The sequence below is a fragment of the Alligator mississippiensis genome, chromosome 16 (genome assembly GCF_030867095.1).
Source record: "Alligator mississippiensis isolate rAllMis1 chromosome 16, rAllMis1, whole genome shotgun sequence".
NCBI classification, from domain to species: domain Eukaryota; kingdom Metazoa; phylum Chordata; order Crocodylia; family Alligatoridae; genus Alligator; species Alligator mississippiensis.
This window is the reverse complement of record NC_081839.1, coordinates 3,897,487-3,919,637: the sequence shown is the minus strand read 5'-3', so window position 1 is coordinate 3,919,637 and position 22,151 is coordinate 3,897,487. Positions and strand designations below refer to the sequence as shown.

The following is a 22,151-nucleotide window of genomic DNA, read 5'->3' as shown; positions in this document are numbered from 1 at the left end:
CCCCAATGGCCGGGCTGCGCTCCAGCGGTCCCGCCCCCAGCCCCCACCAGCCGGCCAATGGCGGACGAGCCCGGCCACGTGGCGGATGCCTGCCTCCCACGTGGGACTGGTGGGGTCCTTGTGCTGCTTGTGGAGGACCCCCCAGAGCTACTGGTTTGGAGGGGGGGATGGAGGACCCCCCCCCCAGAGCTGCTGGTTTGGAGGGGGGGATGGAGGACCCCCCCCAGAGCTACTGGTTTGGAGGGGGGGGTGGAGGACCCCCCAAAGGTGCTGGTTTGGAGGGGGGGATGGAGGACCCCCCAGAGCTGCTGGTTTGGAGGGGGGGGATGGAGGACCCCCCAGAGCTACTGGTTTGGAGGGGGGGATGGAGGACCGCCCCCAGAGCTGCTGGTTTGGAGGGGGGGATGGAGGACCCCCCAGAGCTACTGGTTTGGAGGGGGGGATGGAGGACCCCCCAAAGGTGCTGGTTTGGAGGGGGGGGATGGAGGACCCCCCCCCCCGAGCTGCTGGTTTGGAGGGGGGGGATGGAGGACCCCCCCCAGAGCTACTGGTTTGGAGGGGGGGGATGGAGGACCCCCCAAAGGTGCTGGTTTGGAGGGGGGGATGGAGGACCCCCCAAAGGTGCTGGTTTGGAGGGGGGGATGGAGGGACCCCCCCTTGGGCTTGAGCTGCTGGTGTGGAGGGGAGGGGGACCCCCAAGCCCTTTCGAGTTCATGGCGTGGGGCAGGGCAGAGAGGAGCGGGGAGTCGTGGCCCCATTGGGGAGGGGGCCGCGGAGGGCTGGAGCAGCCCTGGGCCCGGCCCGGCCCTTCCCCTGCAGACGGGGTGAAGCAGGGGGATGGACCGGGAGCCCCGAGGGCCTCCACATCCCGGGCAGTCATCACGGCTGCGTTGGCCCCTCCACCCGCCGTGCTGGGAGCAATGGGCCGTGCTGCAACCCAGGCGGGAAGGCCAGCCGGGCTGGTAGCCGCAGGTCCCCCAGCGCGGCTAAACTCTCCCCCGGCCTGCAGGCGCCGGAGCTGTATTTCAAGGTGGTGTTTGGTGTGCTCAAAGGGGCAGAAGTCATTCCTATTTCTACGCTATACAGAGGAGCTAACGTGCCGTTTTCATTAGGCCGCGACTCCACCGCGTTTCACATCAGGGTGGCCAGCGTGCGAGGCTGAAGGGCACATAGTGACCACACATGCACACAAATATCCCCGGGATCAGCCGGAAAAGCCGTCTAAACGGTGAGGATCCAAGCCGATGCACGGTGGCATTTGCTATGGCCCTTTGGCTTCCCCATCATCCTAGCCCTGCGGCTGGGCTGGAGGGGCCGGGAGAGCGGTGCCGCGGCCTGCTCCGCGTTTAAAACAGCAGTGGGAAAATGGGAACTCGGCAGGATTTATCGTTTCTATCCCAACTGTGCAGACCCAAATCCTTCATCATCTTTTAAAGAAGGGCAAAGCCGCCGGGCCCAACGCAAAGCCCGTGCAAGTCAATGGAAGAACGCCCCTTGGCTTCAAAAGCGTTTGGCTCGGCTCCACGGCTCTATAGCGTTGCATGACGTTTGGGGCTTTCCTCAAAGTGAAAGGCTCTAATGCTACGTGCCTCGAGTCGAGCCAGAAACTGCACGGCCATGCAGGAGCCAAGCAGTATCAGCGAACCCCCTTGCTCTCGAGCATTTCAAATGATCTGGGCTGAATCTTGGTCACCGCTACCACCTCCTCCCCGGCCGCTTCACCCTCCAGGCAAAGAGTCGGCAGCCAGGTGCGTGGATCATGGTTTGATTTTTATTTTCAAGAGCATTCTCTCTCCACAATTCACATGTCCCCTGAATAATTAATTAAAACGTACTGAGGGATTGTGGCAAGAGATGAGGAGAGAGAGAAAACCAACAGAAATCAGTGCAGTAATTAAAAGAACAGGAACCTCCCTGGTATCAGACAGAACAATTCACCGTTGTACTTCTGTGCAATACATTCCCCTCCGATAGCGAACGGAGACGGGCGAGAAGGGAACGAAACCAGCCCAGCTGAGCGGCCGGTCTGGAAACGGTGCACACGCAAGCACAAAATGCAAGGTAGTGTTAAGGGGGGGGAACAACTCCTTTACCTGGCAGTGTTAGTACATCAGCAGCTCAATGAAGTGGAGTCGGGCCCCAGCCCAGTGCGTTTGCATTTGGGTAGAAGGGAAATGCAGCTGTTTCGAAAGGTTTCCAGGGACTAAGAGCATTGGCATGTCCAGGTATAAGAGAAACGACGAGGCGCTGGTTCATCCCGAGCCGACCACGTGGCAGACACAAGCCACGAGAGACGTAGAAGGCTGGAATAATTCAAGGTGGCGTTTGGGGCGCGCGAGCACGGGGGAGACGACGGTCCCGTTTCTAAGCTGTGCAGGGTAGCGAACGTGGCGCTGTCGTTCGGCTGCGCTCTGAAGACCCGCGTCCAACTGGTGACTCAAGTCCCGAGTTTACGGTCAAATAAAAGCAAAACCAGAAAGCGAGCTCAGCGTGCAAAGAGACCGAACCACCCGAGAGGAGGGACAGCGCTGAACGGAGCGGCCCCGTTTCATGCAGTTTTGAACCTTTAGGGCAACGTGCTGGATTCGCTAGATGCAAGACGCTGCTGCGCAGCTGCCAACTCGCTCCGCTGTTGCCAGACGGGTGGGTGAGCCCTGGAAGAGCCCCTCGACTTCAAAGGACTAGAAAGAAGTCTAGTAATAGGCCTCGCGATGTTGAGAGGAGCATCGGGTCTCGAAATGGAAACCCCGGTGGTTTAGGCTCATAAAACATAAAAGCGCCTAAATTGATCCAGGCTGCACCACAGCACGGCTGAAGCTTTTGGAGAATTTCTGAGCCAAGTCCGTTCAGCTGCCCTCGAGTTACAGATATTGGGAAACAAAACGTAAGAAGTATTTTTTTTTTTTTTAATGCTCACAACTCCAAAAGCCGACTGGCCCATCCTCCTCAGCGTGCACTTGAATAAATATAGCAACCGCACCTGGAGGGGCTCCGAGCCACTTTTGCACGCGCGGAGCATTGGTTTTGGGAACACCAGGACAGCCGATGCTGCGGACAGATGGCGGGTTTGCAAAATAGCTATCTTTTCACCACAACGCTCTCTTCGGAGCTGTATTCTGCGATCCTTCAATCAAGCAGAACTCTTTTCTGAAACCCAAGTGTTTTCATGGAAAACTAGGGCTGGAAGGAACATCAGGGGGTCGCACCTAGTCCAACCCTCTGCTCCAAGCAGGACCAGCCCCAGCTACATCACCCCAGCCCAAGCTTTGTCTAGCTGGGATTTAAAAACCTCCAAGCATGGAGAGAGTCCACCACCTCTCTGGGTAACCTGTTCCAGTGTTTGACTACCCTCCTAGTGAAAATGTTTTTTTCCCCTAATATCCAACCTCAACCTCCCTTGCTGCAGCTTGAGCCCATTGCTCCTTGTCCCAGCATCTGCCCCCACTGAGAACAGCCCAGCTCCATCCCCCTTGGACCCATCCTGCAGGTTTTGCTCCATTCGAGACTGCAGAATCTCCTCCTTTTCTCCAAAACGCTTTCTACTGCAGTGGTAATGCCCTCCGATCTCCCAAAGGGAACGTACCAGCTGCAAGACCCTCTAGAGTCTCTTTCCTTCCCGGTGAGATTATAATCCCAAACTACAGAGCAGGGCGAGTACAAACTCTGCTAGCAAAACCCAGTTGCCTGTTGGAGCAAACCGCTCTCCTCAAACCTACTGGCCTTCGCATGGGGGACACACACACACACAAAAATAGAGAAATTAAAATATTTAGACACATCGATGCTATTTTGATCAGGAAATGATGCTAGTTGTGATGCTGACTCATGTTGACTTCGCTATTCTCATTTTATGTTGACTTCTCTATTCTTATTTTAAATATGCACCTCGGCATACACACAGTAAAAATAACTGAACTAATATTACAGTGAGAATCACATCCCCCCCCCCCATTTCCTGAGCCTAGAGCATTTCAATTTGTAACCTTGCAGTTATCAGATGGCTGGGAGCTAAAGCAAAAAATAAATGAAGACTAGAGAAGGAGCACATTAGCTAGGGTAATTAGCCAGCTGAGCAACTTAACAAGGGATGTGACTGATCTTCCATCACTGGGAATCTTTAAAGCAAGCCTGGCTGCCTCTCGGAAATGATAACCCAGCCCGGGTCTGAGCTTGTAGAGGAACTGCCGGATGAAAGTTTCTGTTCTCCCCTCCCCAGTTTGATTGCACCTTGACTGGCTGTTTCTGTTGCTTAATTTATTCCGGTTGAGGGCTTTGGTTTTAACAGCTTATAACCAGAACGTCCCCTGTGAAATCACCGAGTACCCAGATGACATGGCAGCATCCCTCCCTTGTACAAAGAGGTGCCTCCTCTGGGCAGGGCAAAGACATTAGTGGGGCTGGGAATAAGAACAGTCCCCTGGGCAGTCTGCAAGGGGGAGCCTGAAAAATAACTCAAGTAGCCACAGCCTGCTTGAGCAGGACCAGTCTTCTGCTGAGCTGGCTTTCACGTCCCCCTGGCAGCGGGTGAAGTCGGTGGGTCGCGCGCATCATTGTCCCGTACCTGCTAAGGCTCAACTTTCACGCCCATGCCAACTTGATTACTTGTTTTCAGCCCTTCCTCTATGAGACCGAGAAGTCCTGCTGCAAACCAGAAGAGAAATGGGGGCACGGTGCAGCTGTGCACGAGCCAAACTCTTCCATGGTGGCTCAAAGAGATGTTTTATTAAATATCGAATCACAGAAAAGGAGGTTTGGGAGGGATCTCGGGTGGTCACATCTAGCCCAACCCCTGCTCAAAACAGGACCAGCCCCAACGAGATCATTTCTCTCTGCACGTGTCTCCGGGGCAGGAAGAGGAGCCAGGCGCAGTGAAATCTCAGCCTGCCAGGAACAGCACCGTCGTCTCGTTATTACAAAAAGCAGAGCACCGCGCCGGGATCGGCTGGAAGTTTTAATGACTTCAAAAAGAGACGCGGGCAAAAGGGGGGAAGTGATCGAACTCCAAGGATCTGTGATAGTGGGATTTAGGGCTCGAGGCTTGATTAAATATATCAAAGCCTCTTTCTTCTTCAGGCATGAGGTTGTAAATCCTTCTCTCTCAGATTTATGGGTTTAGTATCTGCAAGCGCCCTTTGATCAGCACTGCCTGCCCCTACCCGTAGTAATTAGTGTCTGAACCTACATTCCATAGCAACAAGGTAGGGATGACCAGAGTGCTTAAATCGGAGATTAAATTGCTCCAACCTGTGATAGGTCAAGGGCTTAGGCCACCAATTGCCCACGAGCGTGTGTCCTGTGACCACACAGCCCTGCCCTCTTTGCTTTAAGATAAAGTGGCAGCTTTCCCGCGATCAGGAATGTCCAGTATTTATTTCCCGCACCACAAGGCTCTAAACTGTAGGTTCAGCACTGAAAACTTGACGAGGATGGAGATGCAGCATGATTTACCCCAAGGGGAGCTGGTGATGCTGAGACTTCATATTGTTTTTGCCCAGAGATATCTGCAAGTGAGGACACCTCAAGCCTGCTCTCTACCGCCTGATGCTCATAAATGTTAGCGACTTCTGCGCCGCGGTAGCCATTCTACACGAAGCAAAGGAGACGCCCCACTGCTCCAAGCTGGGTGGAGGGATGATCTGGGATAACAAAGGAAGAAAACCTTTACCAGAGTGCAAAAACACTAGCAAACTGTAACATTACAAATCCCCATTTTAAAGAGTCAGAAAGTGAGGGTTAGAAGGGACCTCGCAGGGTCCCAGCTACATCACCCCAGCCAGCACTTTGTCAAACCAGGCCTTAAAAACCTCCAAGGATGGAGGCTCCACCATCTCTCTGGGTAACCTGTCCTGTCCCAGTGCTTCCCGACCCTCCTGGTGAGAAAGTTTTTCCGAATATCCAACCTCAACTTCCCTTGCCGCATCTGGAGCCCATTGCTCCTAGTTCTGTCATCTGCCCTCACTGAGAACAGCCCAGCTCCATCCTCTTTGCAACCCCCTGCAGGGAGATGGAGGCTGCTATTTGATCCCCCCCTCGGTCTTCTCTTCCCCAGACTAAATAAGCCCAGTTCCCTCCACCTCTTCTCATAAGTCATGCCCCTCAGCCCCCAAACCATCTTTACTGCCCTCCACTGGACTCTTTCCAACTTGCCCACATCCTTTCTGTAGTGGGGGGCCCACAACTGGACACAGTGCTCCAGATGTGGCCTCACCAGTGCAGAATAGAGGGGAAGAATCACTTCCCTTGATCTGCTGGCAACGCTCCTACCAATGCAGCCCAGTAGCTGTTAGCCTTCTTGGCAACAAGGCCACACTGCTGGCTCATATCCATCTTATTGTCCACTGTCACCCCCAGCTCCTTTTCTGCAGAGCTGCTGCTTAGCTACAGGCTGGGGAGCAACTGGCATTGCCAGCAGATCGAGGGAAGTAATTATTCCCCTCTATTCGGCACTGGGGAGGCCACATCTGGAGTCCTGTGTCCAGCTGTGGGCCCCCCACTACAGAAAGGATGTGGACAAGTTGCAGATGCTTCAGCCAGGCCCCCAAACCACAAGGCTGTGATGGCCTAGCTAAGTTGGCGAGCAGAAATGTTCACTGCCTCTTAAAAGATGCAGCTTCACTGACACCCCCAGGGCATGGGCTGTAGGTACCCAAGAGAGCCCAGCAGGCATGCAAGGGAGGGAAGCAGACGGCGGGTGCGACATGAAGGCAAACTGCCAAGGTTTTCTTCCAAATCAAGGAGGAAACAAGCATCCACAGTCCATTTATGATGGCTTCTGCAGTGGGGATGCTAGCAGCCCCAACCAGACCAAGGGACCCATTTGAAGTCAGCGCCCAAGGGAACAGCAGAGGGCAAATTTGTCCTCTAAAACTATTTCCACACGTCAGGTATTTACAACAGCAAGCAGAAATCCCTGGAAAGCTGCTAACTCTTGTGAAGAGTCAGGCCCTTTAAGGAGTAGAGTCAATGCAGACTGGCTACAGTGGGATACTCGCACAACAGGGGAGAAAGCCTTAGTGAAGCTGAATCTCTTAATTTTTTTTTTTAAGAGATGATTGAACACCCAAGAGGTTTAAACCCTCGTCCAAAGGGCTTGGTTACTGAAACTCCAGACCCTAACACACTGTTCTGCACTAAAGCACATCTGTGGACAGAGAGCTGGTGCTTTTCTTGTGTGAGGTAAGGTGAGAAGAAGATGCTTTATTTCAATACCCCAGGAAAGAATTTAGCCTCAAAAGAATGACCTGTGGTGGACACCTTGGTTTGGGGAAATACTGGCTGGCTGTACACGAGTGGGGGTAGGTTGCTCCGACATGCTGTAATTACAGCGCATCAGAGCAGACTCAATTAATCTGATTGACTCTAATACACAAGACGCAGCGGCACTTTAATTAGAGAGGCTCTTGGAGACACTCTAATTAAAGCGCTGTGTGTCCCGGCCCCCCACCGAGCACATGTAAAAGTGTCCACCGTGTCTGCACAGAGCACAGTAAGTGCAGAAAGAAACTTGTACAAAAGCATGCTGTTGTCAGCTGGAGATCTGCTATTAAAATCAGAGAACGTCAGGCTCAGATGTCTCCAAAGCCTGGCTCCAAGCTAGTGGCTATTTTCACTTTAGGGCTTGGTGGTTACAAAACTAAAAACTGCCTCCCCTGCTAGCAGGCCTCATCACAAAATGGTTACAAGACACATTATATTCCAGTTATCTTAGAAATCTAATTGAGGGGCTTACTATTACGATGGGGGCTAATAGTTTCTGCATACGTCTTCCCCACGGTTTTAGGCAACCCCATCCTCAAGTATTAGCCAACAGAAGAATACAGTCTTGCTTAAGGACACGGGTAACAGAGAATGAGTGTGTGCCAGGTATTAACGCATGTGCTCTCCATTACAATTCTAGAAACAGCGACATTCATTCAACAACGTTCAGAAGACCTCCTTTAGAAAGTAACGGCTGATGCCCTGCCTCTCTCGGGCACAGGAAAAAGGAAGCCACAGCCGTGCTTTGGGTACTGACACGTACACACACACACACACACACACACACACACCATGAGGCTAGGACCAGCAGTCAGAAAAGAGAAGTGACAAGAAATATTAAACAAAGCCCTGAGATGCAGGCGAACAGGGCTGAAAAAAAATCAGCCCAGCTGGGAGTGGAAAGAGAAAGGAATGGAAAGTAACTGGATTACTGACCAGATAGCATGACCAGAACTAGCTTGCTCATGCTATTAGTATAGCCAAAGTGTCGACACAGACAGAACGGCCTGGGGGGTGGATCCTGCAGCAGCGTTGAACTTCAAGCCTCCCTCTCCTGCCCCCGGCTGAGAACAGCAGGAGCCAGGCACAGCAGCAGCAGGAGCAGCAGCAGCAGAGTGGCTGAGGAAATCTAGCACACAGCAGAACGCGGCCTCCCGCAGAGGCACATCACGTAGGGAACCCTGTGGTGGGAACCCACAAACGATCCTCCTTTTCCTCAACCTGATTAACAGTCGAGGTTGTTTCCGTGCACCTTCGAAACAAGGGAACTGTTATTGCACTGTCTGAAGAACATGCAATGAGCCGTTTGCTGGAGACACTGGTTGCCGAATACCCCTCTCCTGAAGCTGGCAGGGAGGGTGGGGATGGAAGGAAGAGGTGCAGTAGGAAACGTGCTAGTAATTCTCTCTTTAATTTACATGTGCACATGTTTCAAATGAGTGCGTCGAGTCCTGTTTGCTGAGCAGAGCTTTCCCCCACGGTGGTTCCCAGCTGGCTGCATGGCATGCATCTGTGAAGCCAGGTACAGCACCCGCGCCCTTCACAGAGACTCTGTTCAGAGGAATCGTTACCTTAGGCAGCATATGCACTACCCGCAGGGGGTCGCCAGTCTCTGCAGGTCTCCCTCGCCATGATGGAAATTAAAATTGGCAAGCTGGAAGGGGGCGGGGGGCTGAAAAGGTGCACGAGAGCTGAAATTTCTCTTAATTGCTGCTTTCCTTCCTCCTCTGGGTTGGTGAAGAGAGAAAGGGAGGAAAGCAAGCAGCATTCAGTGGAAGGCAGAAGCTCCTGCTGGGCTCACCGGTGGCTCAGTGCTGCTTGATGTGATGGGTTTGTCGCTTCACTGCTGCTTGGTTTTAAGGGATAATCTCTGCACTGTCTTGTAGAGGAGACCAAAGTGCTAGAAAGGGTGAAAAAAATTACAAGTGAGTCCATGTAACTGCTAACAGAAAGGCAATATGCATTTTCCCCTATAAGGAGGAGCACGTTTGGAGGCAATGCTAGCACATGAGTGCCAGACCTGGCTTGGGGCTGAGTTCACCCCCAATGGCCCACACCAAGAAGAGCCTAGTTGGGTCTTAGCAAACCAGATGTTAGAACGCAGCCTGCAAAGCAAAGGTTACAAGAGAAGAATGAGCTCGGTACAGGAATGCCCAGACAGGTCTGCCAGCACAGCCCTATCAATCACTGGCAGCCGTAAGCTGTGTGCTACCAATCTGAAATCAAGCTAATTTAAACACTAGGTTTTTCAACCCGACCCTGCTCTCTCACTGAAGCTGCTGAGAAACTCCTGCCAAGTTTGGTACAGCGTGATGTGGCCTGTTTGCAACATGAACGATTTCAGGATTGCAAAACAGAAAAGCAGCCAATGACAAAGGCTTTAAAGCCTTTCACACTGCTTTGGCTTTTGCCGTTTTACAAGTTGTTTAAAACCCATCCAATTCCTGTTAGAAATGGCTACTGCAGACATTTATAGATTCAGAAATGTATAGTTGTTAGGGGCTGGAAGGGGCCTTACAAGATTATTGGGTCCAGCCCCCCTGTACTTGTGCAGGAAAGACTGCTTGGGTCACAAAACAGGGTCACAAACTCCCAAGCAGCCAGTCCCAATGCCCCCTGATCTATCTGGCTACTAATAAGTTAGTGGACAGACCCTTTGAATCATACAAGACCATGGGTTTTTCCTCCAAGTTAAAATATATATGTATGTTGAATCCAATCGTGTTATTTCCTTAAATTAAAAAAAAAATCACAAAAATAAGCCTGAAGGTCCAGACCGTGACCCACTGACTCCCTGCCATTGACCCTTAAAAAGAAAACCACTGAGGATTAGGAACCAGATATACAGTGGGTTCATTAACACATCAAACGCAGCAGCTCGCTGAGTTTACAGCCAGGCCAACAAGCTTAGGACATCAGGATGACTGAGCCAAAATACCACCCTGAATACACGCTCTTTTATTCCAAAGGCCCTGAATTCCCTGATCTCTTCCATGCTATGGTTCTTTTTATTTAAATAAAAACCCTAAGTTTTGAGTTGTCTGCAATTCTGGCACTTTGTGCTCAGATGTTACGTGAGTCTCAGCACGTGATCTAACCTATCACAGGCTGTAAATCCTTAAATATAACAGAGACACGGTTGAATTCATCCGGATGGAATATTTTAATCTGAAGCCCATGAAAGCAACTGCAGGTCGAATTCAAGGTAATCTAACAGATGTAGCCCATCTTTTAAAGATAGGTATCGCATTATCATCCTAAAGACTCCTGGCAAGGGCAAGCAGATGAAAAATTTCAGCACCGGAAGAGGCGAAAGTCAGGGGTACCACAGCCTGAATCAGGTCGGGACTGCCTGAATACACCCAGCATCCTGTTCCCATAGTTTAAAGAGGAAGCAAAGGAATGGAAGGATGTCTCCTGTTTCCTCACCTGGACTGCGATGTAGGCAACTCCGAGGTAGGCTGCTATGCAGAGAGCCAGGAGCAGGTCAAAGATTGCCGGCTTGACCCTAAAACAGATGAACAACCAATGAGAACACTACAGTAGCCAGACCCATGGAGGTGAAAGAAACCCCAGCCTGCCCCAAGGGAGATACATACCTGTACGCATTCATCACCTGCTTCAACTGATCGTAGAAAACAAACTCAGGGTCCCTGTGAAAAGAAGCAGTCCTTCAAATGCTGTAACCCTAATGGATACTGGGCCCAGGGGAAGCGAAGGAAGCCTTTTAAAACCTCCAGTCCTTCCTCTGACTTCCGAAGGAAGCCACTGACCCAGAAGCAGGAGCATTTCACAGACCAATGTACAGCTGTTGCTAGCTACCTAGGTAAACTACTACTCCTATACACCACCCCCCACTTAATCAGAGACAGAGCAACACCCAGATCACTGAACCCCATCTAAGATCCAAGACGAGGCTGTTTTCTGACCTGGGAACAAGTCTGTCTCCATAAACGCTTCATGCATCTCAAAGAGCAGGTGCCCTGGGAATGCTTTATTTAGCCCACGGGTTGCCCCATCCCAAAGAGCTAAACAGGGAAGACAGACCATCTCTTTCTGAGATCAGGCTCTGGGCGCAGAGAGGCTGCTGTTCCTTTTACTGCATCGAAGGAAGGCTTGGTAGTATTTCAAAGCAGGCTGCCAAGGAAGGAGGGGCTTCAGCAGGGAAAAACAAAGCCTCCTTATTGACACCACTGAAGCTGAGACTATTATTCATGCTTGCTGGAATCCAGGAGAATTCCTTAAAGCAGCGGTTTTCAACCTTTTTTCATTTGTGGACCCCTACAAAATTTTGAAGGGAGGTGCAGACCCCTTTGAATTGTAAGTGTAGGTATTCACATACTTTTGATTGATCACAGTCGTCTGTTGTGGACCCCTTAGACATAGTTTGCAGACCCCCAGGGGTCCATAGACCACAGGTTGAAAACCACTGCCTCAAAGGATGTGGCACTTCCTGCTAGAGTCATGGTCTGCATCTTCTACGGAGTAAAGGCACAGCAGAGAACAGGGAGCACAGGCACCCCAGGCTGAGGGCAGCATCTGAAACGCTGCCACCCACCAAGACACTTCCCTTACCGTTTATCTGCCTTCACATGATGCTGCTTGACATCCTTCAGGTAGCGGCCCATATAGTATTCTAAGGTGTTAAGGAAGGTGCTGTCTTTATCGATGAGCTGGGCAGCTCTGGGCTGACTGGTCAGCCAGTCCATCACTGACTCGAGCTGCTCCTCCTGAATCTCCTGCATAAAGAGAATGGACCAAGTTCACAAGACTGACTAAAGGACACCAGACCGCTTCACTTCAAATCATATCTAGGTCCCCTGCTCCCTTACCATCTGCTCTGTGAAGATCTGCAGGTCAGCTGGAGCCCCCTGTGGAAAGAGAAAGGGGATGCTGCAATGAAGGCAGATGTAGGGGTGCAAGATATTTGGGAAAAGCCTGGCTGACTATGGGAGGGGGATTCTTACCTTCTCTGTTAGGTTGTAGATGACCCGTGTTAGAGCTTCAGCAATGATCCTGGTGTTGCGGGTGAGAGCCTTGGTGTCCACCCACGCTCTGCAAAAGGAAAAGGAGGAGTGTAGGTGGCAGCAGTGTCTGCTGGATAACGCCCTTTTCATGGCATACCACTGCTTTGAGAAGAGGAGGAACAAGAAGCCCAGCCGTGGCATGATTATGTATTGCTGTTCCCCACTCCGAGTTGGTTTCTTCCATTACTCCAGGTGCACAGAGAGGACTTGGTAAAGGTACGACACCAGAAAACCATTTGCTAAGCTCCCACGTTCATTCAACAATTGATCAATCACCATAGCCCACTCCCCACGCCCCCAAATCACTGACCTCACATCCATGATACTGTTGCGCAGACTGTCCCGGTGACTTTCCAGGTGTGAGACAGTGAAGGCAGGCAGGCGGCGGATGGCGAAGCGCTCGTGCTCCCATGCCAGCATGTCGTCAGCCAAGTTGATTTTCTTGTGCACCATGGAGAACTGTACTCCGGGGAACTGGCTGGCAACCACCTGTGGGAAATGTCCACCAGCCGAGAAGAAGGATGCCCAGGGACTAGGAGTCCCGTTGCTTCCAAGTACATCCCCTCCCCTCCCTCTCCAAACCAGAACTGGCGCTTGTAATGGAAACACTTCCTCCTCCATTCAAAGAAAAGGGGTAAAAATTTGTGCCAACAATCTGCCAGGAGGGGCCGGTGAAGGCAGAGGCACCTGGAAAATAAGGACCCTAACATAAGTCACAACCCTCAAATTCTGGCTCTTAATATCTATGTGATGTTTTATGGTAGCCACGTGGCCAAGGCTGCCATCTGGCAAAGGAGCCAACTATAACGGGTTCTTACAAGCAAGAGGCTCTATAGGGAAGCTCTAGGGGAAGGTAACTGATCCAGTCTGGTCCATTCTGGATTCCTAAACCATGGAGGACTCTTCGCTCCGATCAAGTCTACCAGAAATAAGAGCCTAGGACTACATCAAAACTGCTCCCCTTCAGCACCTTAGGTACACACGCTCCATCATGGAAGCAAAACAGCTCCCCTTGGCAAGTCACCCCCAGGCTTCCTCCCAGGGAACATGCATTCAGCCAACACAACCCAATGTGTTACCATCTCCAGCTCCCTCAGAAACGCATGCTGCAGGGTCCCCTCCTTGGGAGGCTTCGAAACATGGAGGTGAAGACTGTTCCCTCGGCCCAGGGTGTCGAGACAAAGAACAAACGCGACGTTGTCTTGGAGCAGACTGGAATCTGAAACAGACCGAGCCAAACCCCTGAGTCTGTGCTCCAAGAACCAGAAACATCTGCAGGACATATGGAGAGGAGGTCTCCCAGCGTGGCTCACATATTAGTGATTCAAAGTAAAGAGTTCAGTATGCTTCTTGTTCCCTTCTCTTTCCATGCAGCAATTCAGACAGCATGGAAAAAGACTGTACTGTGCCTTAACACAGTAGGTTGGTGTGGTTGGGCAGACGATAAAATCCTACCCAACTGGAAAGATGACTTCCCTGCAACAATGCTTGGCATTAATGGCACCTTTCATTTGAAAGAGCTCAAAGTATTTTACACGTGCATTAAGTTGCCCAATTCTGTTGCAACAGTTTAATGGTAGCGTCTTCATTTTAGAAGGGGAAACTAAGGAACAGAGTGAAAAGACCGGCCCAAGGAAGAGACCAGATCTCCTGACTCCAAGTCATGCTACAACCACCAGCTCGGGGTTCCCTTTTACACTCAGAGAAGCAAGCACACAATGCACCTTGGAAGGGTGCATTTACTGGAGGAGCTCACTGCAAGGTGCCAATCCAAAGCTGGACATCTTATTTTTGCTCTGTCATACAGCCGTGAGAGCCAGACTCTGAAGTGAGACAGGACCCAGTGAGCTAATAGCTGGTCTGCAAACAGTATTATAGCCACGGAAGTTAACTGGGGAAGGGAAGGGGGTGGTGATTTTATCGCAGCACAGGGAGTGGAGGTTCTCACAGAAGAGAAGACCGAGGGGGATTTAATAGCAGCCTTCCACTGCCTGCAGGGGGTTCCAAAGAGGATGGAGCTGGGCTGTTCTCAGTGGGGGCAGATGACAGAACTAGGAGCAATGGGCTCCAGATGCGGCAAGGGAAGTTGAGGTTGGATATTCGGAAAAAAACTCTCACTAGGAGGGTAGCAAAGCACTGGAACAGGTTACCCAGAGAGGTGGTGGACTCTCCATCCTTAGAGGCTTTTAAGACCCGGATAGACAAAGCCTTAGCTGCGATGATCTATTTGGGGATGGTCCTGCTCTGAGCAAGGGGTTGATGTGACCTCCTGAGGTCCCTTCCAACCCCCGTTTTCTACAATACTAAGTTGCTCGACTCAGCAAAGCCCAGAGTGATCCCACACACCCATCCCTTCCCATCTCTCAAACCTGTGTGATCCAAGTTGTCTTCTAACCACCTCTTGGTTCCCTGATAGTTAAACTTGCCACCTCCAGATGCGAAGAACAGCAGATTATACCTGCGCACCGAGAAACGGGGAAAAGTGAGTCAGTCGCATTGATTTACTGGGTGTAGAAACAACCTTCTCAGGGAGTACTCAGAACCACGCATGGAATTCAAAACGATTCCCAGACTAACGATGGCTCATTAATAGGAGCTGCCTTCTGTTAGCATCCCAGGGTGAAGTCACGATGGCTTTCACTTCGTGTACCAGACACACTTGAGTGTAATATCCAGACAGGAATAGAACGTCACCCACATGCTAACACAAGGCAAGGAAATGCCTGCTGGAACGCTGAATGCTTGGTGCTTCTATGTCCTTTGCGTTTCCAAAGATCTGTATGGACATTAACTAATCCAGGCGCCCAACAACCTCGTGAAGCTGGGAAGAGTCATTAGCTTTGCTGAACTGATAGGGAACAGGCATGGAGATTAAGGGATTCACTACTGATCACAGTGTAAAACAGTGACAGAGCAGGGTTTACAACATGATAGTTCCTGACTCTTATGTTAATCTTATTCTGTTGGAGTCTCCCATTCACCAAGCATGAACTAAAACCACTGCATGGAAATGAAGGGGAAAGAGCCCACTGGGAAAGGAGGTGCAGTTGTGTTTCATGGCAGGATTTGTGGTACACACACACAGGCTGCTGCTTTAACCCTATCTGCACCGACTGTGTTAAGGGGGCTTCGCCTGCAAAACATTTCCAACCCTGCAGGTTCCACTGGGTCGCTCCAACCCCACATTCTGGGACCTGACAGCAGCACCTTACCCTGCATGGGTACGTTTGTAGGTGTAGAGCCGAGAAAACAGCCTGGCGAGCTCCAGGAGCACAGAGATGCCGCTGGCATTGGAGTCTGCACCATGAGACAGCCACTAGGGAGACAAAGACAGGACTGAGAAAGTGGACTCCCCTGCCGGCTCAGAGAAGCACCAATGCAAGCCAAACAGGTAAAGCACACGAGCTTCCTCCTCGGCACAACAGGGACAAAGGGGAGGGGGAAAAAATATTTACCGGGGCCACGCCAAAAGAGTCGTAATGGGCCACTATCACAATGGTGGGCAGGTCCTCTCCTCCCAGCCCAGTCAGCCTCCCCTGCAGAAGCCAGAGAGAAGCATTCATTACCCTGCAGTTCTTCACTGCCTTTATAGCAGCACAGCTTACTTCCCCCCTCTCCCCCACAAATCTGCCACCCACTCCGTCTCAAACAGCCTCAGCACCAAACCCTCCTCCCACTGCCTTCAAGCACCACGCCCTTAACCTGCTTTCTGGATTCAGCTGCTGGGAAGACACAAAACCCTCCTCTACTATGCAACTGAAATTCTGTTTCTCTCTTGTAACCCTCAGGCAGCTTCATCTTTTTGATCCCCAGGTACGCACCGCCTGGTCACCGGCCAAAGGAGCTTTCCTATAGCTATCCACCAGCCTAGACCCCACTCCCGAATCATGAGAACTCACCTCCACGCTGGTTATGAGCCAGTCGCTGACAGCTTTGCTCTGAGCCCCGCTGGTAACCATCTGGAAGCCATTGGCAGTTGCTGTGTGCAACAGCACTAGAACAGAGAGTTAAATATACTTGGGAAACAATCCTGTCTCTTGATTTCTTCTGCCAGCTGATCCATGGAGGGCCCCGCTATGCCAGTTAAGCCCATTATCTCTCTGACTCATTGTTTATATTGCTGCATTTCAATGAAAATCTGGTGAGCATTTCAGTTCTCAGCACTGAACTCCCGCAGCAACTTACACCCATAGACCTCAAGAGTGTTACAGGTGATGTAGCCTAGTGGAGTAACTATTACCGCCTACTTAGAGAGAGACGGTTAACTCACATCTGCCCAATGACAGACTGGTTAGTGTCAGTCTCGGGAACACGACCAAGGTGTGCTGGCTCCTAGGACCCTGTTGGAACCACAGATGCAAACCTTCCAGGCCAATCTCACTGCGTTTGCTCATGGCTGCTGCCAGCGTGAGATGAAACAAGGCGATGAGATCCCGTCATGACCGTATTCCTAAGCTCTTATTACAGCGCTTCCCATCCACGGAAGCGAAAGCACTTCCACAAGGAAGTGAAGTATCGTGATTCCTCTGCCACCAGCTTACAGTTGTGAGAAGGGAGCCAGAGAGAGCAGAAGTGACCTGTTCAAGTCACGTAACAGCTCCGTGGTAGAGCTAGGAGTGGAACTCGGGAGTCCTCACTCCCAGGCAGTTTTAGCCACTAGACAACGCTGCCTCTCCAGAATGCTCCCCAGAATGGTGTGGAGCCATTAGCTACTACTGTCCTTTGGGGCATCTAATTAAGGATCATGTGTCTGGCTAGTTTCAATGCCCTCTGAAGCCCCTTATGCTGCAACTCACCTTCAGCAGCTGATGCAGAACCCTGCGATGCAGAAGCAGCCTGTGTTTGTTCGTAGATGGAGAGCAGCTCGTCATCCTCTACTGCAAAGTAGACGGGCACGATGGTTTCCATGGCCAGCATTTCAGGCTCTATCTCCATGAACTGCTGAGAATTCGGAACACAAGACACAAACTTAGGGTCTATCGCACATGCCAGGAGGCAGGAAAATGAACAGCCAAACAGGAGAGAAACCCAAGTCCTCACATCAACTTTGACAGAACATAACCCTCGCACCCACAGCGGGGGTTTTGTCACAACTGTAACTTGAATCTCTGCTCCCTTTCAGCAATGACATTCCCACGCTTGCCTCCCCATCCCCTGCCTGCCTTGCGAGATATTTACCCGGACAACATCCTGCGGAACCGATGACATGGCCTGGGGCAAAATGATGACCACGGCGCCGGCAGATTGGCGGAGGGCCTTCTGGTACTGCTCGTACGAGAAGTCCACCAGCCGCATCATGACGCAGCGTCGGCTCAGCACGTCCGCCTCGATGGTGCGGGCCTCGGTGTTTAACACCGCATTCCTGGTACCTGTGGGGAAGGATCAAGAGAGAGCATGTAGCCGACGGTCTCATCGTCTTTCATACGGCAACACAGCACGTGTATTAGAGCATTCTCCGTTCCAAGCTGGCTGGAGTATTTTGGAGAGGAGATTTGAAACCATGTGAGCTTTTCCTTTCCTTCGGGATGGCCTCACTGTTGCCCCTTCCCTACATAGATAGCTAAGGCCAGGGTGGGACTTGGCTACACTAATTATACTAGTTCATAACCACCTTTGTGCCATCATGTCCTGACACTCACCTGGCCCCATTCTAATACAGTTCAACCTACATCGCAGCTTCCTTCCAGCACCGCTGCACCTCAACCCTGTTTGCACCCCTGCACTCACCTCCTGGGCGTATCAGCGCGTTTTGGTGAAACGCCTGGGCAGCTGACTGTTCAGAGTGCTGCACTGACTGACTTTAGAAACTAATTGCCTAACAGCGTAGGAGACAAGCTCAGCAGAAACCTGCTCAACCAGGGCAGTCAGCGCGTGAGATATGGCTGGCTATACACGAGCAAGGCTGCAACCATCTGTCCCACCTCCCTCACTGGGATACTGCTAGTATTGACTGGACTGACAGCCACTAGCCAGGTAAGCATGGGTGACCAACCTCCTTTTGATTCTTTCTATGGCACTACCCCTGTTCCATCAGTCCTCCCGCTAGACACACGTGTACAATCCTGTGCAAAAGTGCACTGCAGTGCAACAGCAGCCTGGGAGCTCACCAGCAACACTAATGCTCTCTGGCAGAGATCTTTGACATGGGGAAGGCTATGGAGGGTGTCATGGTGTTACTGGAAGTGTGCAGACACCCTGCCGCTTCTAGCAATCAGCACTGCAAGCGATGGAGATAATGGAGGGGGCATGAACCATGCCAGGAGGCAAAGCTAATTCCTCCATTTGTTGGCTCTCTCATCATGCAATGAAGTTTTCTAGCTGCTAAAACACTTCACTCTTATACAGGCAAGTGTTGGATGACGGGGTCTGTTTCACTGACCTTAACGCAGGCGGGCTAGAGGGGCCCACGGTGTAAGTGTCAGCTCAGTCCACACTGAGACGCTGAACCAGCCCCGTTTAACAGTTTGGTCTTGTTCATGTATCAGATCATTTTCTAGTAGAACACACATCTTTTCATGCTGCACCAGCAAGGGAAGAGCACCCAGGAGCTGCAACGTGACAGCTTTTGAACATGGCCCTTCACATACCACTTCCCACCCCCCCATGGTCTCTCTGAGCAGCACAAAGAGGGATTCTTCTTCTCTCTGAAAACTGCATTTCACATGCGCGCGCGCACACACACACTGTGAGGTGTAACGTGACTTCTATCCTGCAAGCACAGATTTATGCTTGCACAAAGGACAGAAAGGACCACTGGATCAGCTGGTAGGATGCTCTGTATAACCCGGGCTGTAGAAATAAGACCGGGTTACCCCTGCTGCAGCCCAGCTAGCCCAGACCCCTCCACATGTGCTGAGAATACTTTGGTGAATCAGAATACATGACTGAGGCTTTTATCTATAGCATCTCTCCCACCCCAAGAGCAATGACTGCTTAAACCAGCAGTTTTCAGCCTCTTTAGACTCAAGGCCTCCCTCGATAGACTCAAGACACCCCTTGGAAAATGCCAGCTCTTGTTTTTTGACTTAAGAAAAACACTAGAGCAATTCTTCTGTTGCACATAACTTAGAAAAACCACAGCAAGCCAGAACGCTTTTAACACTCTGAATTCCTATTAAAAATCTCTGGGTTTCTCTCGTGAATCATGTTCGTGCTCAATGATACTCTTATTGCCTGGAACCCTGCGGCACCCTTGAAAGCACCTCAAAGCACCCCAGGGTGCTGCAGCATCACAGGTTGGGGTTTTTGAAAGCAAATCATTGCAAGTAGTACAGCTCTGTTCCAACAAGACATCAGCCGCTGCAACAACGGACACCCGTAAAAATTGTTTCAATGCAAAAAAGCGCCGTTTTCTGTAACGTTTCTACAAGAAGAGATGATCCATTTGATAACCATGACTCTGAAGGACTTTTGTTTCAGTGGCCTTAGAACAAGTTAAATTTTTGCTCTTAAATTGCCCCAGGGTTAAATCTTAAGTGGGGGGTGGGGAGCGAAGAAAAGAAAAATCCTAGTTGGTTCCTTTGGAAAATAATTTGAGAGTTTGGAACAACAAAAAGCTTTTATCCCAAAGGGCATTTGGCCTCTGAACACACGGAAGAGGAACATTAGCTACCCAAAGGGTTTGGTGAGGAACAAAGGGAACACACAATCCGCTCAGCTGAGAGGGACCAGAAAAAGAAACAGCATTAAAAGTGAATTGCAAGTGTCTTAGAAATCAATGTGCTGCTTTTCTAAGAGCCCAAGAACAACTCAGGATTTGAGAGGTAAGTCACCATGGCTTGGTTGGAGCTAATATCCTAGCTGCTTAAGTTAAAGCCAACTCAAATCTGTGCACACTACCTGCTGTCACCGCCTGCCAGCAAAGACTGACTGCTGCTGGCAGAAGTAGTTTAATATCTCCAGACAAGACAACAGCTGTGATCTAACGAGGTTCTCAAGAAGGGAGCTCTCATGACAGGTAATGACTAAACTCAAAAACAGCGACAAGGACCCGGTCTTCACAAGCGATCTCAGATATCCCACAAGCCACATTCAGACCGGCATTTGCAAAGCGCACGCAACTAGCTGACGTTGCTTTATCTTTACAGGTGTTTAATCTCCCGAAGGTTCAGCGCGCTCCAGAGACTCGATCCCCGGCACGGCGTGGGACGAATCTGGGGCTGGTTGACGGATACCTACGTATTTTTAGCGACTAGAAAACAGCTGCAGATTGAAAAGCACGACGACAGAAGATAGTAAAACCCACAGAGGAACAGAATATATTTATATTAAAAGACGCAGGAGATCGACCCCTTAGAAATAACGCAGGAGATCGACCCCTTAGAAATAACGCTTATAATAATGTTGGTTAATATACGAGGGAATAACTGTTAAGACACGTGACTCCTAAGAGCTGTTAGATTTCAGGCTCAAGGCAAGAAGTTGAGCAATCGAGAGGACGTCAAGTTTGGCCACAAACGGGCTAAAAGAAAAAGACAGGACGGGGGTAACACGAAGGAAGGACCGAAACAAGAGGGACTGGAGAAGAGACCCGAACTTGCAGGGGGACGGCGGGAACGCGGCACAAACCGGCAGGAAGAAAAGGGACGGGAAAACGGGAGAGACGAGGAAGACGGGAAGTCAACCCGCCCTGCGCAGAGCGAGGGAAGAGCAAAGGGCGCGAGGAGAGGTCGCTGGCCTAAGCATCCAAGCGCTGCACGAGGCGGAGAGCGACCTCGCACGCCCGCCTCGCACGCCCGCAGCAGAGAGATTTGCAACGTCCCCCCGCGCTGCTCAACGGGCTCCGAAAATGCCCGATAACCTGGAAGAAGGAGAAAACCTCTCCGCAAACCAGACGCGACCGACGACCCGGATAACGTCGCCGGCGCCGACGCGACGCTCGGCGTTTCGGAGACGGCCGCTGAAACCTGACGCGGGGGAGGTTAGAGACAGCCCCCGGTAGGTATCCTTCTTCAGCCTGGAAAAAAAGAGACGGCTGAGCGCGCGTGGCTCGGCGAACAGCGCTCGCCGGCGCAACGGCCGCAAACTCCTGGAGGACCGACTCGGGCGCAACGTCAGGAAAAACTTCGCAATTAGGGTGTCCGCACTGTGCGATAGCCTCCCTCCATGGTGGGGGGGGAGGGGAGGGATAGGTCTGAGAGGGGGTAAGCCCAGGTGGGGGGAGGGACAGGTCTGAGGGGGGGTAGGCCCAGGTGGGGGGAAGGCATAGGTGTGAGGGGGGGAGGGGACAGGTCTGAGGGGGGATGGGCTCACCGTAGGGCTGCCCGCCCAGCTCGTACTGCTGCATGCGGTAGACGGTGAAGTCGTGCGCGGCGTCGGCGGGCGGCCCGAGCAGCAGCAGCAGCAGCGCGGGCAGCACGAGCAGGACGCTGAGCGGGAGGCACGAGGCCTTCAGCACCGACTCCAGCACCTCGCCTGCCTCCTCCAGCATCGCCCCGGCGCGGCCTGCAGGCACCACGCGGACAGCCCCCCGGGGGGGGAGGAGGGGGCCTCGCGCGCGGGGGCTGATGGGGCGGCGCCAAGCCCCGCCGCGGGGCATGGCGGGAGCTGTAGGCCGCGCCTCCCCGGCCCCGCGCGAGAGGGCTGCTGGGAGAGCTGCTCGCGCAGCCTGCTGGGAATTGTAGTACGCTGCGTCCTGCGGCCTGACTTGCGGCGGTGCCAGATTGATTAGCTCCTGAATGCAGGGGGGGGGGGGGACTCGCAATAGGAGGGGCGTCTAAACAAGGGACAAAAAAACAAACTAAAACATTTCATTGCCATTCTAATATTGCAAAAATATATATATTATTGCACGGCTATTCTTCATCAATGTGAGATGCAAAAAAAGAGATGCAAAAGTTGGTTCCAAAATGATCCTTTTTATTTATT

The 22,151-nt window shown here is 51.7% G+C and overlaps 1 protein-coding gene across 4 annotated transcripts; it reads right to left on the bottom strand.

The window, feature by feature from the left end:
• Window positions 1-1,751: 1,751 nt before the first annotated feature.
• Window positions 1,752-21,769, bottom strand: NCLN (nicalin). 4 transcript variants are annotated; one of them, XR_002089324.2, is made up of 16 exons: window positions 21,537-21,768; window positions 17,463-17,653; window positions 17,081-17,225; window positions 16,184-16,278; window positions 15,740-15,820; window positions 15,497-15,600; window positions 14,654-14,742; window positions 13,364-13,503; window positions 12,595-12,773; window positions 12,225-12,312; window positions 12,090-12,128; window positions 11,833-11,996; window positions 10,857-10,910; window positions 10,687-10,765; window positions 8,194-9,157; window positions 1,752-5,636 (listed from the first exon to the last, which is right to left on the bottom strand). XR_002089324.2 is itself a non-coding variant. In XM_019484069.2 (15 exons), exons 1-15 carry the CDS (start codon window positions 21,712-21,714, stop codon window positions 9,098-9,100), a joined length of 1,683 nt encoding a protein of 560 aa, XP_019339614.1. In that variant the 5' UTR covers window positions 21,715-21,769; the 3' UTR covers window positions 1,752-9,097. The 4 variants fall into 4 exon arrangements, 3 of the variants coding, with proteins under 3 accessions (XP_019339614.1, XP_006268770.2, XP_014460404.1); XM_019484069.2 differs by having other exon boundaries at window positions 1,752-9,157; window positions 17,081-17,222; window positions 21,537-21,769; XM_006268708.4 differs by having other exon boundaries at window positions 1,752-9,157.
• Window positions 21,770-22,151: the final 382 nt, after the last annotated feature.

Bases quoted from the DNA above. Each gene is read 5' to 3' on its own strand.
- NCLN (XM_006268708.4), bottom strand. From the start codon at position 21,714: ATGCTGGAGGAGGCAGGCGAGGTGCTGGAGTCGGTGCTGAAGGCCTCG. The intron at 17,654-21,536 runs GTGAGCCCATCC...CCTTCCCCACAG, and splicing joins GCTGGGCGGGCAGCCCTACG to GTACCAGGAATGCGGTGTTA. The intron at 11,997-12,089 runs GTAAGGGAGCAG...CTCTTTATGCAG, and splicing joins AGATCTTCACAGAGCAGATG to GAGATTCAGGAGGAGCAGCT.